The sequence below is a fragment of the Hippichthys cyanospilos genome, chromosome 17, assembly GCF_059441005.1.
Source record: "Hippichthys cyanospilos isolate Australia breed blue-spotted pipefish chromosome 17, RoL_Hcya_1.0, whole genome shotgun sequence".
In the NCBI taxonomy this organism is placed as follows: domain Eukaryota; kingdom Metazoa; phylum Chordata; class Actinopteri; order Syngnathiformes; family Syngnathidae; genus Hippichthys; species Hippichthys cyanospilos.
Genome location: NC_142385.1, coordinates 15791676 through 15807456, shown reverse-complemented (window position 1 = coordinate 15807456; position 15781 = coordinate 15791676). Strand labels below are relative to the sequence as shown.

The following is a 15781-nucleotide window of genomic DNA, read 5'->3' as shown; positions in this document are numbered from 1 at the left end:
TGGAGGACTCAAAAAGGGCAAAAAAAGCCAACGTGGAAGGAAAAAATCAGCACTTTTTGGGCCATGTTCAAAGCAAATTTCTGCCAAAAAGTCGGAATGTTGTTTTGTGTATCTGTGAAGGCTAACATGATCAAATACAAAGCATGCGCGGGAGAAATGCATTTGACAGCAACATGTGAAATAAACTACTTCATGCCAAACACCATTTGTACTCTGTACTGTTTGATGATTTTGCAATAAAAACTTGCGTATACAAGTGACATTGTGGTGCATTTTTTTTATTCATTAGTTCTTTTGCATATACCTAAAACATTAACAGATGAAAACAAGACATAAACTTTCAAAAACTGTTAACTACTTTTACAGGTTACAGGTTAGTTTAAAACTGAAAAAAAAAACCTTCCTGTGTGGAGTTTGCATGTTCTCCCCGAGCCCGTGCGGGTTCTCTCCGGGCACTCCGTCTTCCTCCCACACCCCAAAAACATGCATGGCAGGTGAAATGGACATACTGAATTGTCCTTAGGTGTGATTGGGAGCGTGATTGGTTGTTCATTTCTGTGTGCCCTGCGATTGGCTGGCAACCAGTTGAGTGTGTCCCCCGCCTACTGCCCGAAGCCAGCTGAGATAGGCGCCAGCAGGCCTGCAACCCCTGTGGGGTAATTATATATATATATATATATATATATATATATATATATATATATATATATATATATATATTTTTTTTTTTTTTTTTTTTTCAGCGGTGCTGCTGGGAATTCCGTCTCAATTCCTGCAAATAATCATGCATTTTTCTTATTGTTATGCGTCACGTTTGCCTGGTAGTACCAGGTGCTTATTCCGCCCTTTTAATTGTTGTGTTTTATTTTTTCTCAAGAGGCAAAAGTGGCGACGCCAGTTTTGGAGTGGCGGGGCCAGTTCAAGGTGACTGTTGTTTTTTTTCATTTTTTTTCCATTGATCCTCACAGATCAAGCTCAAAGCTGGAACGGTAAGCGTCCTTTTGGATTGCTCCTTTTAAAAAACGTTTTCTTGCCGCTGTTTTTTTTTCCTCCCTTTTCTGCTTTCATTCTTTGGTTTTCTTTATTTCTTTCTTTATTTCGAGCAGTCTGTTTTTCAAGCTAACTAGCCAGCTTTCACTCTGTCTAGCCAACTAGCTATCTTCTTCCATTCGTTCTTTCTTATTTTTTTTCTTTTTCTTTCTCTCTGTTATTAAGTAGCGTGTCATGATCATTTTCTTCTGTGTGATCCCAGCTATCAAGTCTCAAAAAGTGGAAGCGCACCTTGGGACTTTTTCCAACATCTCGTCTCGTTGCGTCTGTCCTGAGAGCGAGCGTCGGAAGCTTGACGAGGCGTCTTCACAGATACAATGGCCTGCGGCCGATTTGGGAGCATTTTCCGCTGTCCGACCTGTTTGGACATCTTTAAAGATCCCGTCATGCTGCCGTGCAGCCACAGCTTCTGTCGCGCTTGCGCGCTGCAGTGGTGGGAGCAGAACGGAGGTCGGACGTGCGCGGTCTGTAGGGCCGAGTGTAACTCCGCGCCTCCACCTCCAAACTTGGCCCTGAAGAACGCATGCGAGACCTTTTCCAAATTCTCAGTGGAGTTGGAGGATATGTGCATTTTGCACCAGGAGACACTCAAACTCTTCTGTTGGGACCACCGGGAGCTCGCGTGCCTCATTTGCAGGGATGCAAATATCCACAGCGGCCACAGGTTCTCTCCACTGGATGAAGTTTTGGAAGACCACAAATTGAAACTCCAGCAGGGCCTCCAGGGCGCAAAGAACAGACTGAAGGACTACGATGAGACAAGAGACGAGTGCAATGAACGAGCCATGCGCATCAAGGTTCAGAGGGAGCAGACCGAAAGCAAGATCAGGAAATATTTCGAGAAGCTTCGTAACTTCCTGCAGATCGAGGAGGAGGCCAGGTTGGCGGCCGTAAGGAGGGAAGAGCAGGAGAAGAACCGCGTGTTGAAGGAGAAGATGCAAGCTCTCAGCAGAGACATGGCCAATCTCTCGGATGCGATCAGAAGCGCCGAGGATCTTCTGACGTCAGACCCGGTTCCCTTCATGAAGAACTTCCAGACGGCCTTGACCAGGGTCCAAAAGCTGCCCGACAAGCCCGAGCTTGTGTCGGAAGGTCTGCTAGACGAACGCAAACACGTGGACAACATCAAGTTCGGCGTTTTGAAACGAATCAAAAGCATGACCTCCTACAATCTCACCATTTCCGATCCAAACGTGGGCGGGCATCCATTTTTGCGGCTGAGCGGACTTTCTGCTCGGATGGAGGATAAACAGAGGAAGAGCTGGAGGACGAAGGCGGAGGAGGAGAATGAGGCTAACGGAAGGGACGTCGCCGCTTCGCCCGACGCACTCGGAAGAAGATTGCAGCCGCTGTCCCGCCAGCCCATTTCCATCAGGGAGAAGCTTCAGACTTCCATGAGCAGAGCCCCGAAGCAGCTCAACTCAAACATGACCAATACGAGTTATGCGCGGCCTAAGAAGCTCGCTCAATTGTCCAAAATGGACACCAGGTCCCATAAAAATGAAAGGAAATCCGTCTTTGAGGTATGGCCTCGTTTAAATTCTGATTTGTGAACTTTTTGGCGTCTGCTGGATATATTAAAGGACAAAACGCAAAGCGGTGATGATGCTGGAGATGTCTTGCTGCCACAGTTGAAATCCAGTGTCATTTTTTTTTTCCTATGGGGATATTTTACTGCCTGACTTGTGAAATATGAACAAAATGTTTTTCTTAATCACATTCATATTGTTGACATTACCTCAATATTTAGATTTGGTGCAATAAAATAAGTTTTCTCTTCAATGGCGACTGTGCGGAATTATTTTGTGATTTGTTTCAGAAGAGTAGATGTTGTTGTGTGCAATGATCACCGCTCGACGTCAGAACGCAGCAACCTTTCAAAATTGGACTTTGTCGTGTCTGTATTGTCACCGGTCAAATATACAACATGGGAGAAATACATTTGAGAGAAATATTTTGATTTGTACTGTGTGAAGGTTGTGACATCAGATCAAATTGTCGTAAAAATTGTGTATACAGGTGACATCGTTGTGCATTTTTTTTTTTTACTGTTTTGCTCACATTAAAAAATATTGGACACAAATCTTGTTCATTGAAATTATTATGAGTAAATCCCACCGAAATATATATTCGCAATTTCAAAATATGTTTTTGTTCAAAACTGGCTATAGTGACGTCAGAACACATTTATTTGCTCGTTTTTGAGATTTGTAATCATTTTATTTATTCCTTTTTAAATCTTTTTAAATCGGCCTAAATCTTACACGGTGTCCCTTTAAAATCTAAAAGCAAAAAAAAAAGACCTCTATTTTCTAGCTTTGTGCGCGTGCGCAGCTAAATCCTGCCTTTTTCAAGCACCTGCCACACTTGTTGGCATAACTTGTGATTGGGACTGCCTCCAGTCAACCTGCTTGACATGTCTGTCTTATTTTTGTTAGGTATCATAAACATAATTACCGCCAGTTGCTATTTTCGAACTTAGCAATGGTTCTTTCTGCGAGTTAAGCATTTGACACGAAGAAGTAGCTTTTTAACTGCTTGTCACGTGCCGTCGACTGAAAATGGCGTCACAAGCGCCCTAAAGTCACACGACTAAATCTCGAAAAAAAAAAGCAAAAACATGGCGTTCAATCCAGTTGATTTGTCCGAAGGATTCCTTACTGTGTGTGGCCACCAGGAACTAATCAAGACGGCCAGCTCATCCGAAAGAAGTCAAATTGAAAGTCTCCAAGAAGTCTTGGGCAGCGGCTGGTGAGTACATTCGCGTGTTTACCATTTAGCATTAGCCAAAATTGGAGGACAAACACTAGTCTCAAGAGCAATGTTCATAATTTTTTTTTTAAATTAAGGACTACACTGGTGTCAACTTAATAGACTGCATTTGTGCTCTTTTGCCTCTAGAGGGCAGCGCGGTGTAAGAAAACGCACCATCGCATTGCTGAATTCAAATAGGTCAACACATTACTAGCAATAGTCGTGATTAATAATGAAATAGTTAAACAAGACCCTTAATGAGTACCTTTGACCAGAAAACAAAAGGGAGCTAACACCTAAACAAATCTTCAGTTGGTATGAATATAGTAAAAGAAATGCAGTTAACTACACGTCAAAAATAATTGAAAGTGAATTATTCTTGTTGAATGTTTTCTCTTGTACTATTACGACTTTAGTCCTGTCGAACTTGTTTTTGCTTTTTCTAAAATGACAGATTAACTTGTCAAATTTAAAAATCGCTGTTTTCAAATATTTCAAGTCCAATTTGGTAAAATTGCTTTTTTCCCTTCCTTTGTGTGAATATTCTGTGACATGTAAAATAATACTTTTTTTTGTCCTGTCTTTTTCTTAACTTGTGTTTTTGTTTCCTCCAAATTGTATAATGACATCATTCTTTTCTTGTAAATTGATCCCGCCCCCTTTTTTTAAGCGTCGCTAAAATCTGCACAACTGCTGGGAATGCTCGCCAAATATCCTTTTGATGTCTTCTTTTCCTGGTAGTAGTCATAATACAGGATGCTTATTCATCCTTTTTATTGTTCTTTTGTATTTTATCCTCACGTGGCAAACGTGGCTCCACCAGTTTTTTTAGTATTGCAGGGCGATTATATATCGGCTACTTAGACTTTTTGCGTTATTTTCTTTTCCCCATTGATCCTTGCAGATCAAGTACGAAGCAGGAACGGTAAGCATCCGTTTTGATCTCTCCATTTCCAATTTTTTCGGAGCCGTCAGTTTTCTTGGCTTTCAAATAGCACGTTTGACCTTCATTTGATTTAAAATTCGATGTATTTATTGGTCCCCCTTGGGAAATTCCTTTTTGCTTCCAGTGGGGGCATCCTTACGTGCGGTTGGGTGCCGAAATGTTTGTTGGTCGCTGTGTGACTTGTTATTGGCTTTTGTGGAGTTTGCACGTCCTCCCCGTGCCTGCGTGGGTTCCCTTCAGGCGTTCCGGCTTCCTCCCACATTCCAAAACAAGCGTGTGAAGTGTGTTAGGTGTGATTGGATGCGCGAATGCTCGTTGGTCACTGCGCGTCCTGCGATTGGCCGGCAACTAGTTGAGGGTGCCCAAAGTCAGCTGGGATAGGCACCAGCAAGCCACCGACCGAAGTGAAGATAAGCGGCTATAGAAATTGGACGAATAGATTTGTTGGCTTGACAGTTTCTTTGTTTTTCCCCTTGAGCACGTGATGATGATTTTCTTCTGTGTGATCCCAGATATCACAATAGTTTTGGATGCGGTCACCCGGGGACTTTTTCTGCAGCTTGTCATATTACTCCTGTCCCGAGAACCAACGTTGGAAGCTTGTTGAAGGTGTCTTCGCAAGTACAATGGCCTACAGCAAATTTGAGAGCAGCTTCCACTGTCCGACCTGTTTGGACACCTTTAAAGATCCCGTCATGCTGCCGTGCAGCCACAGCTTCTGTCGCGCCTGCGCGCAGCAGTGGTGGGAGCAGAACGAAGGTCGGATGTGTGCGGTCTGTAGGGCGGAGTGTACCTCCATGCCGCCACCTCCAAACTTGGCCCTGAGGAACGTATGCGAGACCTTTTCCAAATTCTCAGTGGAGTTGGAGGACATGTGCATCTTGCACGGCGAGAAACTCAAACTCTTCTGTTTGGACCACCGGGAGCTTGTGTGCATCATTTGCAGGGATGCGAAAATCCACAGCGGTCACAGGTTCTCTCCGCGCGATGAAGTTATGGAAGACCGCAAAGAGAAACTCCAGCAGGGCCTCCGGGGTGCAAAAAAAAGACTGGAGGACTACAACGAGACGCGAGACAAGTGCATTGAAAAAGTGTTTCACATCAATGTCCAGAGGGAGCAGCTTGAAAGCAAGATAAAGAAATATTTTCAGGAGCTCCGCGACTTCCTGAAGGTCGAGGAGGAGGTCAGGTTGGCAGCTGTGAGGACGGAAGAGCAGGAGAAGACCAACATGTTGAAGGAGGAGATCAAAGCTCTCAGCAGAGATATGGCCAATCTCTCGGATGCTATCAGAAGCGCAGAGGCTCTTCTGACGTCCGAGCCTGTTTTCTTCATGAAGAACTTCCAAATTGGCAAGACAGGAATCCAGAGGCTGCCTGAAAAGCCTGAGCTTGTGTCAGAGGCGCTGCTGGATGAACATAAACATGTAGACAATCTCAAATCCAGCGTGTTGGAAGAAATAAAGGGAATGGCCTCCAACAGTCCCACCATTATAGACTCGAACATGACAGGCAATCACTTCCTGAAGTCGGCCAGCTTTTCTGCTATCCTAGAGGAGAAACAAAAGAGGACCGATGAGATTGAGGAGAGCAGAAACACCAACCATTTCTCGGGAGCCTTCAGAGACAGAAAGAAGCTGCCGACGGACAAAGTTTCCATCTGGGAGAACCTCCAGAACAGAATCCAGATGAAGCCGCACGAGCTCAAGCTCCTCGAACCTTTGCTGTACCGAGCCAAAGACGCGGAGGACCAAATGGACCCAAAAATGACAGGTCCAAATTGAATGGGCTTGATGAGCTTGCTGTCGTGTTTAAAATGGACAGCAGCGTCCAAAAAAGTCCAAGCGGAGGGAAACTCATTCTCCCAAAGTCAGCTTTGTGAAGTTCTTCACATGCTCTAACTGAGATAACAAAATTGCCTTCTTTTCTTTCTGGGTTCTCCTCTCCCATGGGGATATTTCACTGCCTGACCTGTTCAGTCATTTCAAAATGGTCATTTTACATTCATGACTTTCATTAATAATAAGATTGTGAGAGAAAATTATACTTGAAGAAAATGCCTTATTTTTTGTTTTGTGTTCTGTTCAATGACGAAGAGTAGATTTTGCTGTGTGCACTGATTACCGCTAGATGTCAGAAATGAGCCACCATAAAATATTGCTTAGTTCTTGATATTAGTAATATCGCAGCGAGCAAATACAAAACATGTGGGAATAATACAGTGATAGATGTGGGAATATTGTGGTGCTTTTTTTCAGTTTTGAGACCTTTTCTAAAAATTAAAATACAATTTTACGTTCACATTGTCTTCTTTTTCAAATGATGCAAAAAGTGTGAAGATACTGTTGAACAATTTCCTGTCTACTGCCACCTACTGTCGAGGTGAAAACACGTCAGCAAATAATGTTCTATTTGGTTCATAGGTGGACCGCCGCTCAAAGGAATGTTGCAAAAATCGCAGGAAAAGCAATGGAATAAATCCTATTTGAATGCATCTAAAAAAAAATGCAATTATAATGATTTTATATGGTCCAAAATTTGGACAAGGATTATTTTTGTACACAAAATTTCACGCGTCCAGTTGCAATCACATAGAAATGTCAGAATCGCTGCGTTTTGAAATTTTACGTTTTAATCATCTGCTGGAAATTTCAGCTCCCTAGCGTTTGTTTTCCCCATTGATCTTTTCCGATACTATAAAAAAATTCAAAGGAATTTCCATTATTTGTAATTGAATGGCACAAAGGATTAAAAAAAAAAACAACAACAACAAACCCCAACAGAGCATAACATTTGAGATGAAAACATAGTCAGAGCAAGTTTGTGTTCAACAAAACTTGTCAAGCTGGCGCGCCCTGTCTTGTTATTTGAGGCCATTATCTCAGGAACGCATTCAGGTTTGGGCAGAAGTTCAGAGCAACTTGATTGGACTTGGATACCGAAAGCACAGCTACAGGGAGGGCCTTTCTGGAAAGTTTGAAAACAATCCGTTGAATTTGCAATTTGATTGCAGCTGAGTATGTCACACCACCCATCTCCAATTTGCGACCTGTTTGGACATCCTTTGCGAGCCCGTCATGGTGCTGCAGAGCCACAGCGAGACTTTTGCGTACGTGGAGCAGCAGCGGAACGATCAATCGTCTCCATTCTGGAGGGAGTCTCATAGCTTACCCGTTCCTCCAAGTTTGGCACGGAGGGACGTGCGTGAGGTCTTTGCGCAGGTGGACGCGTGCGGCTCGCACGCGGAGAAACTCGCGCTCTTTCGTTCGGAGCCTCAGGAGCTCGTGTGCCTCGGCTGCAGAAACGCAGGAAGCCACGCCGGCCGCACGCTCCGTCCTCCGGACCGAGTCGCGGACGCTCTCCGAGGGAAAGCCCGTCAAGTCCCGCGGGCTACAGGGAAAAGACCGCAAGAATGCGGTAAGACGAAAAACCGCGGCGGTGACGGAGAGCGGGACCTTCTGGAGGATGCGATCGGGAGAACCGGGGAGCCGCAGACGCCTGAACTCGTCTCCTTCCTGAAGAACTTCCCGGCCGTCGTGAGCAAAATCCAGTTGCTGCTCCCGCCACCACCTCCGCCGGACGAAGCCAAGAATGCGGGCGGCCGCTCGGAACCGATGGAGGAGGCGCCCTCCGACGGTCCTCGTCAATGCGGACGATTTCAAATCGACGGCGTCCGCCCAAAAACCTCCCTACTGGTCGGGGCTCCTTCCTAGCCGGAACCGCGACGAGCTAGAAGCTCCGAAATATTTGCTAAAGTCCAAAAGCGGAAAAGGCGTAAAGCATTGAATTGAGCGCAAGGTGCGACGAAACTTTGCGATCGAACACTTTTATACGTGCAAATGTTTCTTTATTTTTGCAATGTTCCTCTGTAAATAAATCCACTTGCAAATTGTGCTGCATGCAAACCACTATTGTCATTTGTCGCTTTGCACAGTACGACTATTGATTGACATGTTCAGTAACAAAAAGTCATTTTTGATTCATAGTATTGCCTTCCGTTGTCTCAGATGAAAATCTCTCTGACGACCTTTTCTGTTCAATGATAATTCCATAGAATTTCCACGGAAAAAAATGACTTTGTTGTATGTTTATTGTCATAATGATCAAGTACAAAGCATGCATGGGAGGAAAAAAAATGAGATTGTACCTTAGTTTGTTTCTGTACAAATGAAGCCAAAATTCTGTTTTGCTTAATTTGAGGTCAATTTCAATCTTTCTATCTCTGATTTGACCATGATCTAATTCCACCAATTATGGTCATTTCAAAATAAAACGCCTTTGTTTACTTTGAAATGTCCAAAACATGCTGTGTTTACTTAAAGTAAAAGCGAAAAGAAAAAACATTATCCGCATTCCACTTTGGGTGGATGCTTTTGCCCCACCCGCTGTCACATAATTTGTGGTTGGGACTACTTGTGATGCCGTTTGTCCGGTCTCTCTTTATTTTCGGTCTTTTCTTCCTAAACTCTTAATAGTTGAGATAAAGAAGCTAGCAAATGGGCCCGGTTTCCTCACAGGGTCACTTTGAAGCGTTTAAAAGTTCGTGTTTTGTCGATGATTAATTTGGCAAATTAGCCTGAAGAAAGAGAAGCTTTTTGCCGCTTGCCGTCGACTGAAAATGACATCACACCTGCTCGGCGGTCACATGACTCAGCTTGCTAAAGTCAATCCTGGTGGCACCTGCCAACCAGGAAGTCTACTGTGACTGGTCCTCAGTTAACACTTGGGACTTCTTTGAATAGTTTTGCTTTTTTGTGAGGGAACCAGTTTTGTTTGTGGAGAAGCCAGTTTGGCGTTTTGATCCGCCCATTTCAGCTCTGCGTTCCGCTCCTTCTAACTTCTTGCAGATGGAGCACAAAACATCACGGTAAACATCAATTTTCTTTACTCCCACTTTTTGGATGCAATATTTATCTATTGACTGTGGTCAAGTCATCAAACCAAAGCAAGAACTGCAGTTGCGGACTTTTGTCAATTGCTTCAATGGTAGACTGAGGTAAACACACTGCGGCTCTTCCGAGTCAACCACCACAGCTCTCTGATTTGAGGACGATCTCAAACGTCCCGTCTGTTTGGAGGTCTTTAAAGAACCCGTCGTGCAGTCGCGGTGTCTGTCGCGCACGTGCGCAGTGGTGTCGGGAGCGGAAAGAAGATCAAACGTGTCCGGTGAAGCTGCATGAATCCGCCTCCAAACCTGGACTTGAGAAATACGTGCGAGAACTTATCACAGGCGAAGTCAAAGGCTGTTCCCGGCTTGCAGCAGTGGAAGCCGAAAGAAGCTCAATCTTCTGCAATCAGGAGGACTTGGAGCTTGGGCATACCTGCAAACCTGGCCCAGAGGAACGTGTGTGAGAAATTTTCACAAGCAAAGTCGAAGGATGCCCCCGGCCTGCGGCAGCAGAAAGGAGCTCAATCATCTTCATTCAGGAGGACGAGCAGCTTGGGTTTACCTCCAAATTTGGCCCTGAGGAATGCGCGTGAGAACTTTTTACAAGCAAAGTCAAAGGATGTTCTCGACTTGCAGCAGTGGAAACCGAAAGAAGCTCAATCTTCTGCAATCAGGAGGACTTGGAGCTTGGGCATACCTCCAAACCTGGCCCAGAGGAACGTGCGTGAGAAATTTTCACAAGCAAAGTCCAAGGATGCCCCCGGCCTGCGGCAGCAGAAAGGAGCTCAATCATCTTCATTCAGGAGCACGAGCAGCTTGGGTTTACCTCCAAATTTGGCCCTGAGGAATGCGCGTGAGAACTTTTTACAAGCAAAGTCAAAGGATGTTCTCGACTTGCAGCAGTGGAGACTGAAAGGTGTTCAGTCTTCTTCAATCAGGAGGACTTGGAGCTTGGGCATACCTCCAAATCTGGCTTTGAGGGATTTGTGTGAGAACTTCTCACAAGCAAAGTTGAAGGACAGCCCCGACTCGCAGCAATGGAAACCGAAGGGTGCTCAGTCGTCTTCAATCAGAAGGACAAGTAGCATGGGTCTACCTCCAAACTTGGCTCTGAGGAATGCGCGTGAGGCCTTTTCAAGAGCGAAGTCAGAGGAAGTCCGCGACCAGCATCAGTGGAAGTCGGGAGAGCAATCATCTCCACTTCGGAGTCAGAGACAGAGCATGCCTCCCTTTGCAAACTTTACCTGGACGGATGTGCGGGAGGTCTTTCCACAAGCAGACATGTGCAGCCTGCACAAGGAGAAACTCAAACTGTTTTGTCTGGACCACCAGGAGCCTGTGTGCATGGTCTGCAAAGATGCACAAATCCACGCGGGACACGAGGTCCGTCCCATGGATGAAGTCGCGGAAGCTCACAAAGTGCAACTCCGCGAAGGACTGCAGGCAGCAAATGAAAGACTAAGAGAATACAAAGAGGCTATAGAAAGCTGCGAGAGACAACTGAATCCATCAAGGTCGAAACTGAGCGGCTTGAAAGCAAAACTGTCTGCTGCTGTGAGGAAGGAAGAGGAAAGGAAGACTTGTTTCTTGAATGAGAAGATAAAGACTCTGGACAGAGACGTGTCCGCTCTCTCAGATGTGATCAGAAGCACAGAGGAACTGCTGACGTTTGAGCCTGTCTCCATGAAGAACTTCCGGGCTGCCAAAAGCAGAATCCAGAAGGTGCTCGTCGAGCCCGTACTTGCTCCCACGACGACCTCTGCTGGAAGAATCTATGCCTTCCCAAAAAAAGCCAAAGCGAAGGAAGCATGGATTCTTTTCTGATTGGGTCTCTTTCAAAACCATGTTTGTGAAGGGTTAGAAGAGGTAAAAGTGGTTGGAAAAGACAAAAACAAAATATTTGATTAGATCACAACTTTCGGATTGGCCACTTAAGTTTTTTTTTTTTAATTTGAAAATGCATCTTTACTTTTGGAGTAGTGCTAGTGTTCCTCTGCAAACCAACAATTGAAATCTTATTTGTGATTTTGTCCAGCATTATGTTTTTCTTTCAAAAATACAATTTGACAACAAAAAACACATTCACCATGTGTAAAAAAGAATAACTTAATAATTACTAACCAGATTTGTACTTTGTTCTGTTTGTGACATCATATAAATCTCTATTAAAAATGTTTCTGTTCAATGATGACTCCATCCATGCCCAATCATTTCGAAACTTGTGAAGAGCAGTTGTTGCTTTGTGCGCTAATCACCGCTAGATGTCGGGAATGAGCCGCCAGTCAAAAGCCTGACTTTGTATATCACAGCGATCAAATACAAAGCTTCCTAAATGTGGGAGAAATCCATTAGAGGAAAAAATGTGTTTAGTAATTTTGCTTTAGCGCAAAAGAAGCCAAATCTAGACACTTGGCGCAAAAAAACCCCAATCACATTTAAGCACGTGAAAAAAAGAAACAAGAAACGAAATAATCACGAACAATGTTCGTTCTGGTCGTGATACCTAATTTGTCGTAAAAAAAATGTCGTAAAAATGCTGTTTTCTGTTCAACAATGACTCCATGCACATGACCTATGTAACTTGATTGAGAAGAGCAGTTGCTGTGCGCTAAAATAACCGCTAGATGTCAGAAACGAGCCAACGTTCAAAAGCCTGACTATTCTTGAATCTATCACGGTGATCAAATAAGAAAAACGGACTGTATGTGGGAGAAATACATTAGAAATGACAAAATATTTTTATTCATCTTATTTTAGTGCAAAAGAAGCCAAATCAAAATATTTCACCCCAAAAAGCAAAAAAATAAATCTCCAACCAGATTTGTACCTTGTGCTGATTGAGACCCAGACAAATTTGAGGTCGGTAAATTGTGTATACAAGTGACGTAGTTTTGCCCGTCCTCTTTAGAACTTAAACCACGCCCCCGATCACATCATTTGTGTTTTGGACTACCTCCAGTGAACCTCTTCATCCAGTCTTTCTAGATTTTTGGTAAGTTACATACAGCGTATCAATTTTTGTTACTTCAAAGTTTCCCATGCTCGTGCCTGCCATTGAAACTTCTGACTGAAGGAAGTAGCTTGAGCTAGCTAGTAGGGATACTTTAAAATGCCTCTCTATGTCATTCATTTCACAAGTTTTATTTTTGAGGTAGAACTATCTTTAGAAAAAGAAAAAAGCATCTCGCCACTTCCTGTCGGCTAAAAATGACATCACGTGCCTTCAGGTGATATGATTAGCTTGCTGAAGTCACGTTAGCGAAACAAGTCAGACAAGCATAGTGTCCAGTTCTTGTGGGTTTTGTTTTTCAACAGAAATCTTGTGGCACGTGGCAACTCCGCTGCGGCCGGGTGAGGGGCTCAGCGTAGATCATTATGCCATCATTTGAGATTTGTTTGAATACTTTTGCTTTCCAATCAGGGACCAGTTCGGTATGTGGCGAAGCCAGGTTTTTTTTTTTCGTCCAAAGGAAAACGTTTCCATCGGGAGCTCCTTTGTGACTTTGTTGGGTGCTCAGCTCAGATCATAAGTCATCGCTTTTGTGTTGTTTTTGTGAAGTCAGCAGTTGTGTATGCGGTGAAGCCAGTTTTTCTAGCCCTTGTCTAAATTAAAGCAGGGATCGCACTTGGGGACTTTGTCAACGTCTGACAATTCCTTCAGTGGCGGCTGAGGTGAACACACCTCTGAGAGCCAACATCTCCGCAGGCACCATGGCCGACCAATTTGAGGGTAATCTCCGATGTCCCACCTGTTTGGAGATCTTCAAAGACCCCGTCATGCTGTCGTGCAGTCACAGCGTGTGTCGCTCGTGCGCCGAGACGTGGTGGGAACGGAACGAAAATCGAACCTGTCCGGTCTGTAGGGCGGAGTGCAGCACCGCGGATCCCACTACAAACTTGGTCCTCAGGAACATGTGTGAGATATTTAACACGTTTTCAGAGGAGGCGGAAGACGTCTGCAGCTTGCACAAAGAGAAACTCAAACTCTTCTGTTTGGACCATGGGGAGCTTGTGTGCCTCGTTTGCAAGGATGCAAAAATCCACAGCGGCCACAGGTTCTTGCCACTCAATGAAGTTACGGAAGATCGCATAGGGAAACTCCAGCATGGCCTGCAGGGCGCGAAGAAAAGACTGAAGGACCACATTGAGACAAGAGACAACTGGAACGAACAAGTGACGCAAATCAAAGTCCAGAGGGAGCAGCTGGAAAGCAACATTAAGAAATATTTTGGCGAGCTTCATGGCTTCCTGCACCGTGAGGAGTTGGCCAGTTTGGCAGCTGTCAGGGGTGAAGAGCAGCAGAAGACTTCCATGCTGGAGGAGAAGATCAACGCTCTCAGCAGAGACATGGCCGCCCTCTCGGACGCCATCAAAAGCACAGAGGATCTTCTGACGTCCGACCAAGTTTCCATCATGAAGAACTTCCAAACGGCCCAGACGGGAATCCAGACGCTGCCCTACAAGCCAGAGCTGCTGTCAAAAGTTCTCCTGGACGAACATAAGCACATGGGCAACCTCAAGTCCGGCGTGTCTGATAGAATGAAGGAGATGTTCTCTGACGGTCCCGAACCCAAACTCGCTTTGACGTCGCTTGCCGCTGATGACCGGCGTTCCCGCGCCGGTGCGTCAGAACCAAAAAAGAGCCTGAAGAAGGAGGACGACATCGACGCTGTCACCAGCGACGTCATGATAAGCATAATGCAGCTGCCGCCCGATGACCCCGTTTCCTTCAGGGAGAACCTACAGAACATCATTTTCAGAATGACCCGCGAGCTGGTCTCGGAACCCGCTCGCAACCGAGCCAAAGATGCGGCCGAGCGAAAGAAGGAGACGCTCTCCGACAGTCCCGACGATTCCGACTCAAGCGCGACCAATCCCAAAGCGAATCGCCGCGCCAAGATTGCTCGGGTGTTCAGAAAGGGCAGCAAGGGCCGAAAAAGTCCCGGCGAAAACAAATCCTTATCCAAGTTCTACAAGTGAGCGAAATGTGTCAAGTCATCCAAATGCTTTGCTTACCGGGTTAGATGAGGCAAAATCACAAAGAATAAAGCAATGGATTACCGTAATTAGGATGTAGTCTTATGGCATTTACGGCAATGGGTAATGCCTTGGTACTGTTAGGTTTGGGTTTTCTTTTTATCATTGTGCCATTATAGGAGGGAGCTGAAATTTCCAGCAGGTGATTAAAACATGTCAAATTGCAACCGTTCCGACATTTCTGTGTGATTGCAGCTGGACGTGCGAGACTTTGTCTACAAAAATAATCATTGTCCAAATTTTGGACCATATAAAAACATTATAATTGCAATTTTTGAAATGCATTTGAATAGGATTTATTACATGGATTTTCCTGCGATTTTTGCAACCTTCCGTTGAGTGGCGTTCAAATGATGTCAGCAAACAAAACATTCTTTGTTGACTTGTTCACCTCAAGGTGGCGGTAGAGACCAGTTAATGGCTTTGTCTTAGTGTCATGTCAGACTACGAAGACAGACCATGCATTTTTCAGTTTTTTGTGGGTTTTAACAAATGTAACCTACATAATTATAGATAGAACTGGAGCCACTGAACAAAAATGCGTTTACATAAAATTACCGAGAAAATACCAGAATTTGATCCTAATATTTTTTTTCTCCCATGGGGATAGTTCACAGCTTGAACTTTTAGGAAACAAAGTGGTCATTTTGCATTTTTAATTTTGCATCAATGTTTAGATTGTGCATTAAAAGAAAACTAATCGAACTTTTTGTGGTCTGCCGACTTGTATTGTTTTCTCTTCGATGACGTCCCATTGTGACTTGATTCCGAATTTTGCTGTGTGCGCCGATCACCGCTAGATGTCAGAAATGAGCCACCCCCAAAATTGGAATCGTCAAATCTGAATCGTCAAAGCGGTTGTTAATACAATATATGATGTAGAAGAAATACATTCCGGAGAAAAAAACGTGTTTGTCTTCCTTTGCATTGAAACAATCACATTTGACAAAAAAAAAATCACATTTCACCACATGCAAAAAGCAACAAATTTGCCACAAAGTTTGCATTTTATAGTACGTTTAGATTGTGAGTTTTGTCAGGCATAAATCTGTACTGAAAATGCCTTTCTCATTTGAAATATTCTGCTGATTACAAGCTGCTCATCACCT

General features: G+C 44.4%; 3 protein-coding genes across 4 annotated transcripts; all 3 read left to right on the top strand.

The window, feature by feature from the left end:
• The first annotated feature begins 1257 nt into the window (after nucleotides 1–1257).
• On the top strand, nucleotides 1258–5174 carry LOC148409974 (E3 ubiquitin-protein ligase TRIM35-like). The gene is made up of 3 exons (XM_088439652.1): nucleotides 1258–2573; nucleotides 4709–4729; nucleotides 5103–5174. Exons 1-3 carry the CDS (start codon nucleotides 1368–1370, stop codon nucleotides 5172–5174), a joined length of 1299 nt encoding a protein of 432 aa, XP_088295778.1. The 5' UTR covers nucleotides 1258–1367.
• On the top strand, nucleotides 3676–7048 carry LOC148409973 (E3 ubiquitin-protein ligase TRIM35-like). 2 transcript variants are annotated; one of them, XM_088438826.1, is made up of 2 exons: nucleotides 3676–3801; nucleotides 5263–7048. In XM_088438826.1, the coding sequence occupies exon 2, from the start codon at nucleotides 5281–5283 to the stop codon at nucleotides 6529–6531; it is 1251 nt and encodes a 416-aa protein (XP_088294952.1). In that variant the 5' UTR covers nucleotides 3676–3801; nucleotides 5263–5280; the 3' UTR covers nucleotides 6532–7048. The 2 variants fall into 2 exon arrangements, with proteins under 2 accessions (XP_088294952.1, XP_088294954.1); XM_088438828.1 differs by lacking the exon at nucleotides 3676–3801 and adding an exon at nucleotides 4714–4729.
• A 5731-nt stretch (nucleotides 7049–12779) lies between these two features.
• Nucleotides 12780–15609, top strand: LOC148409972 (E3 ubiquitin-protein ligase TRIM35-like). The gene has a single exon (XM_088439073.1). The coding sequence runs from the start codon at nucleotides 13347–13349 to the stop codon at nucleotides 14613–14615; it is 1269 nt and encodes a 422-aa protein (XP_088295199.1). The 5' UTR covers nucleotides 12780–13346; the 3' UTR covers nucleotides 14616–15609.
• Nucleotides 15610–15781: the final 172 nt, after the last annotated feature.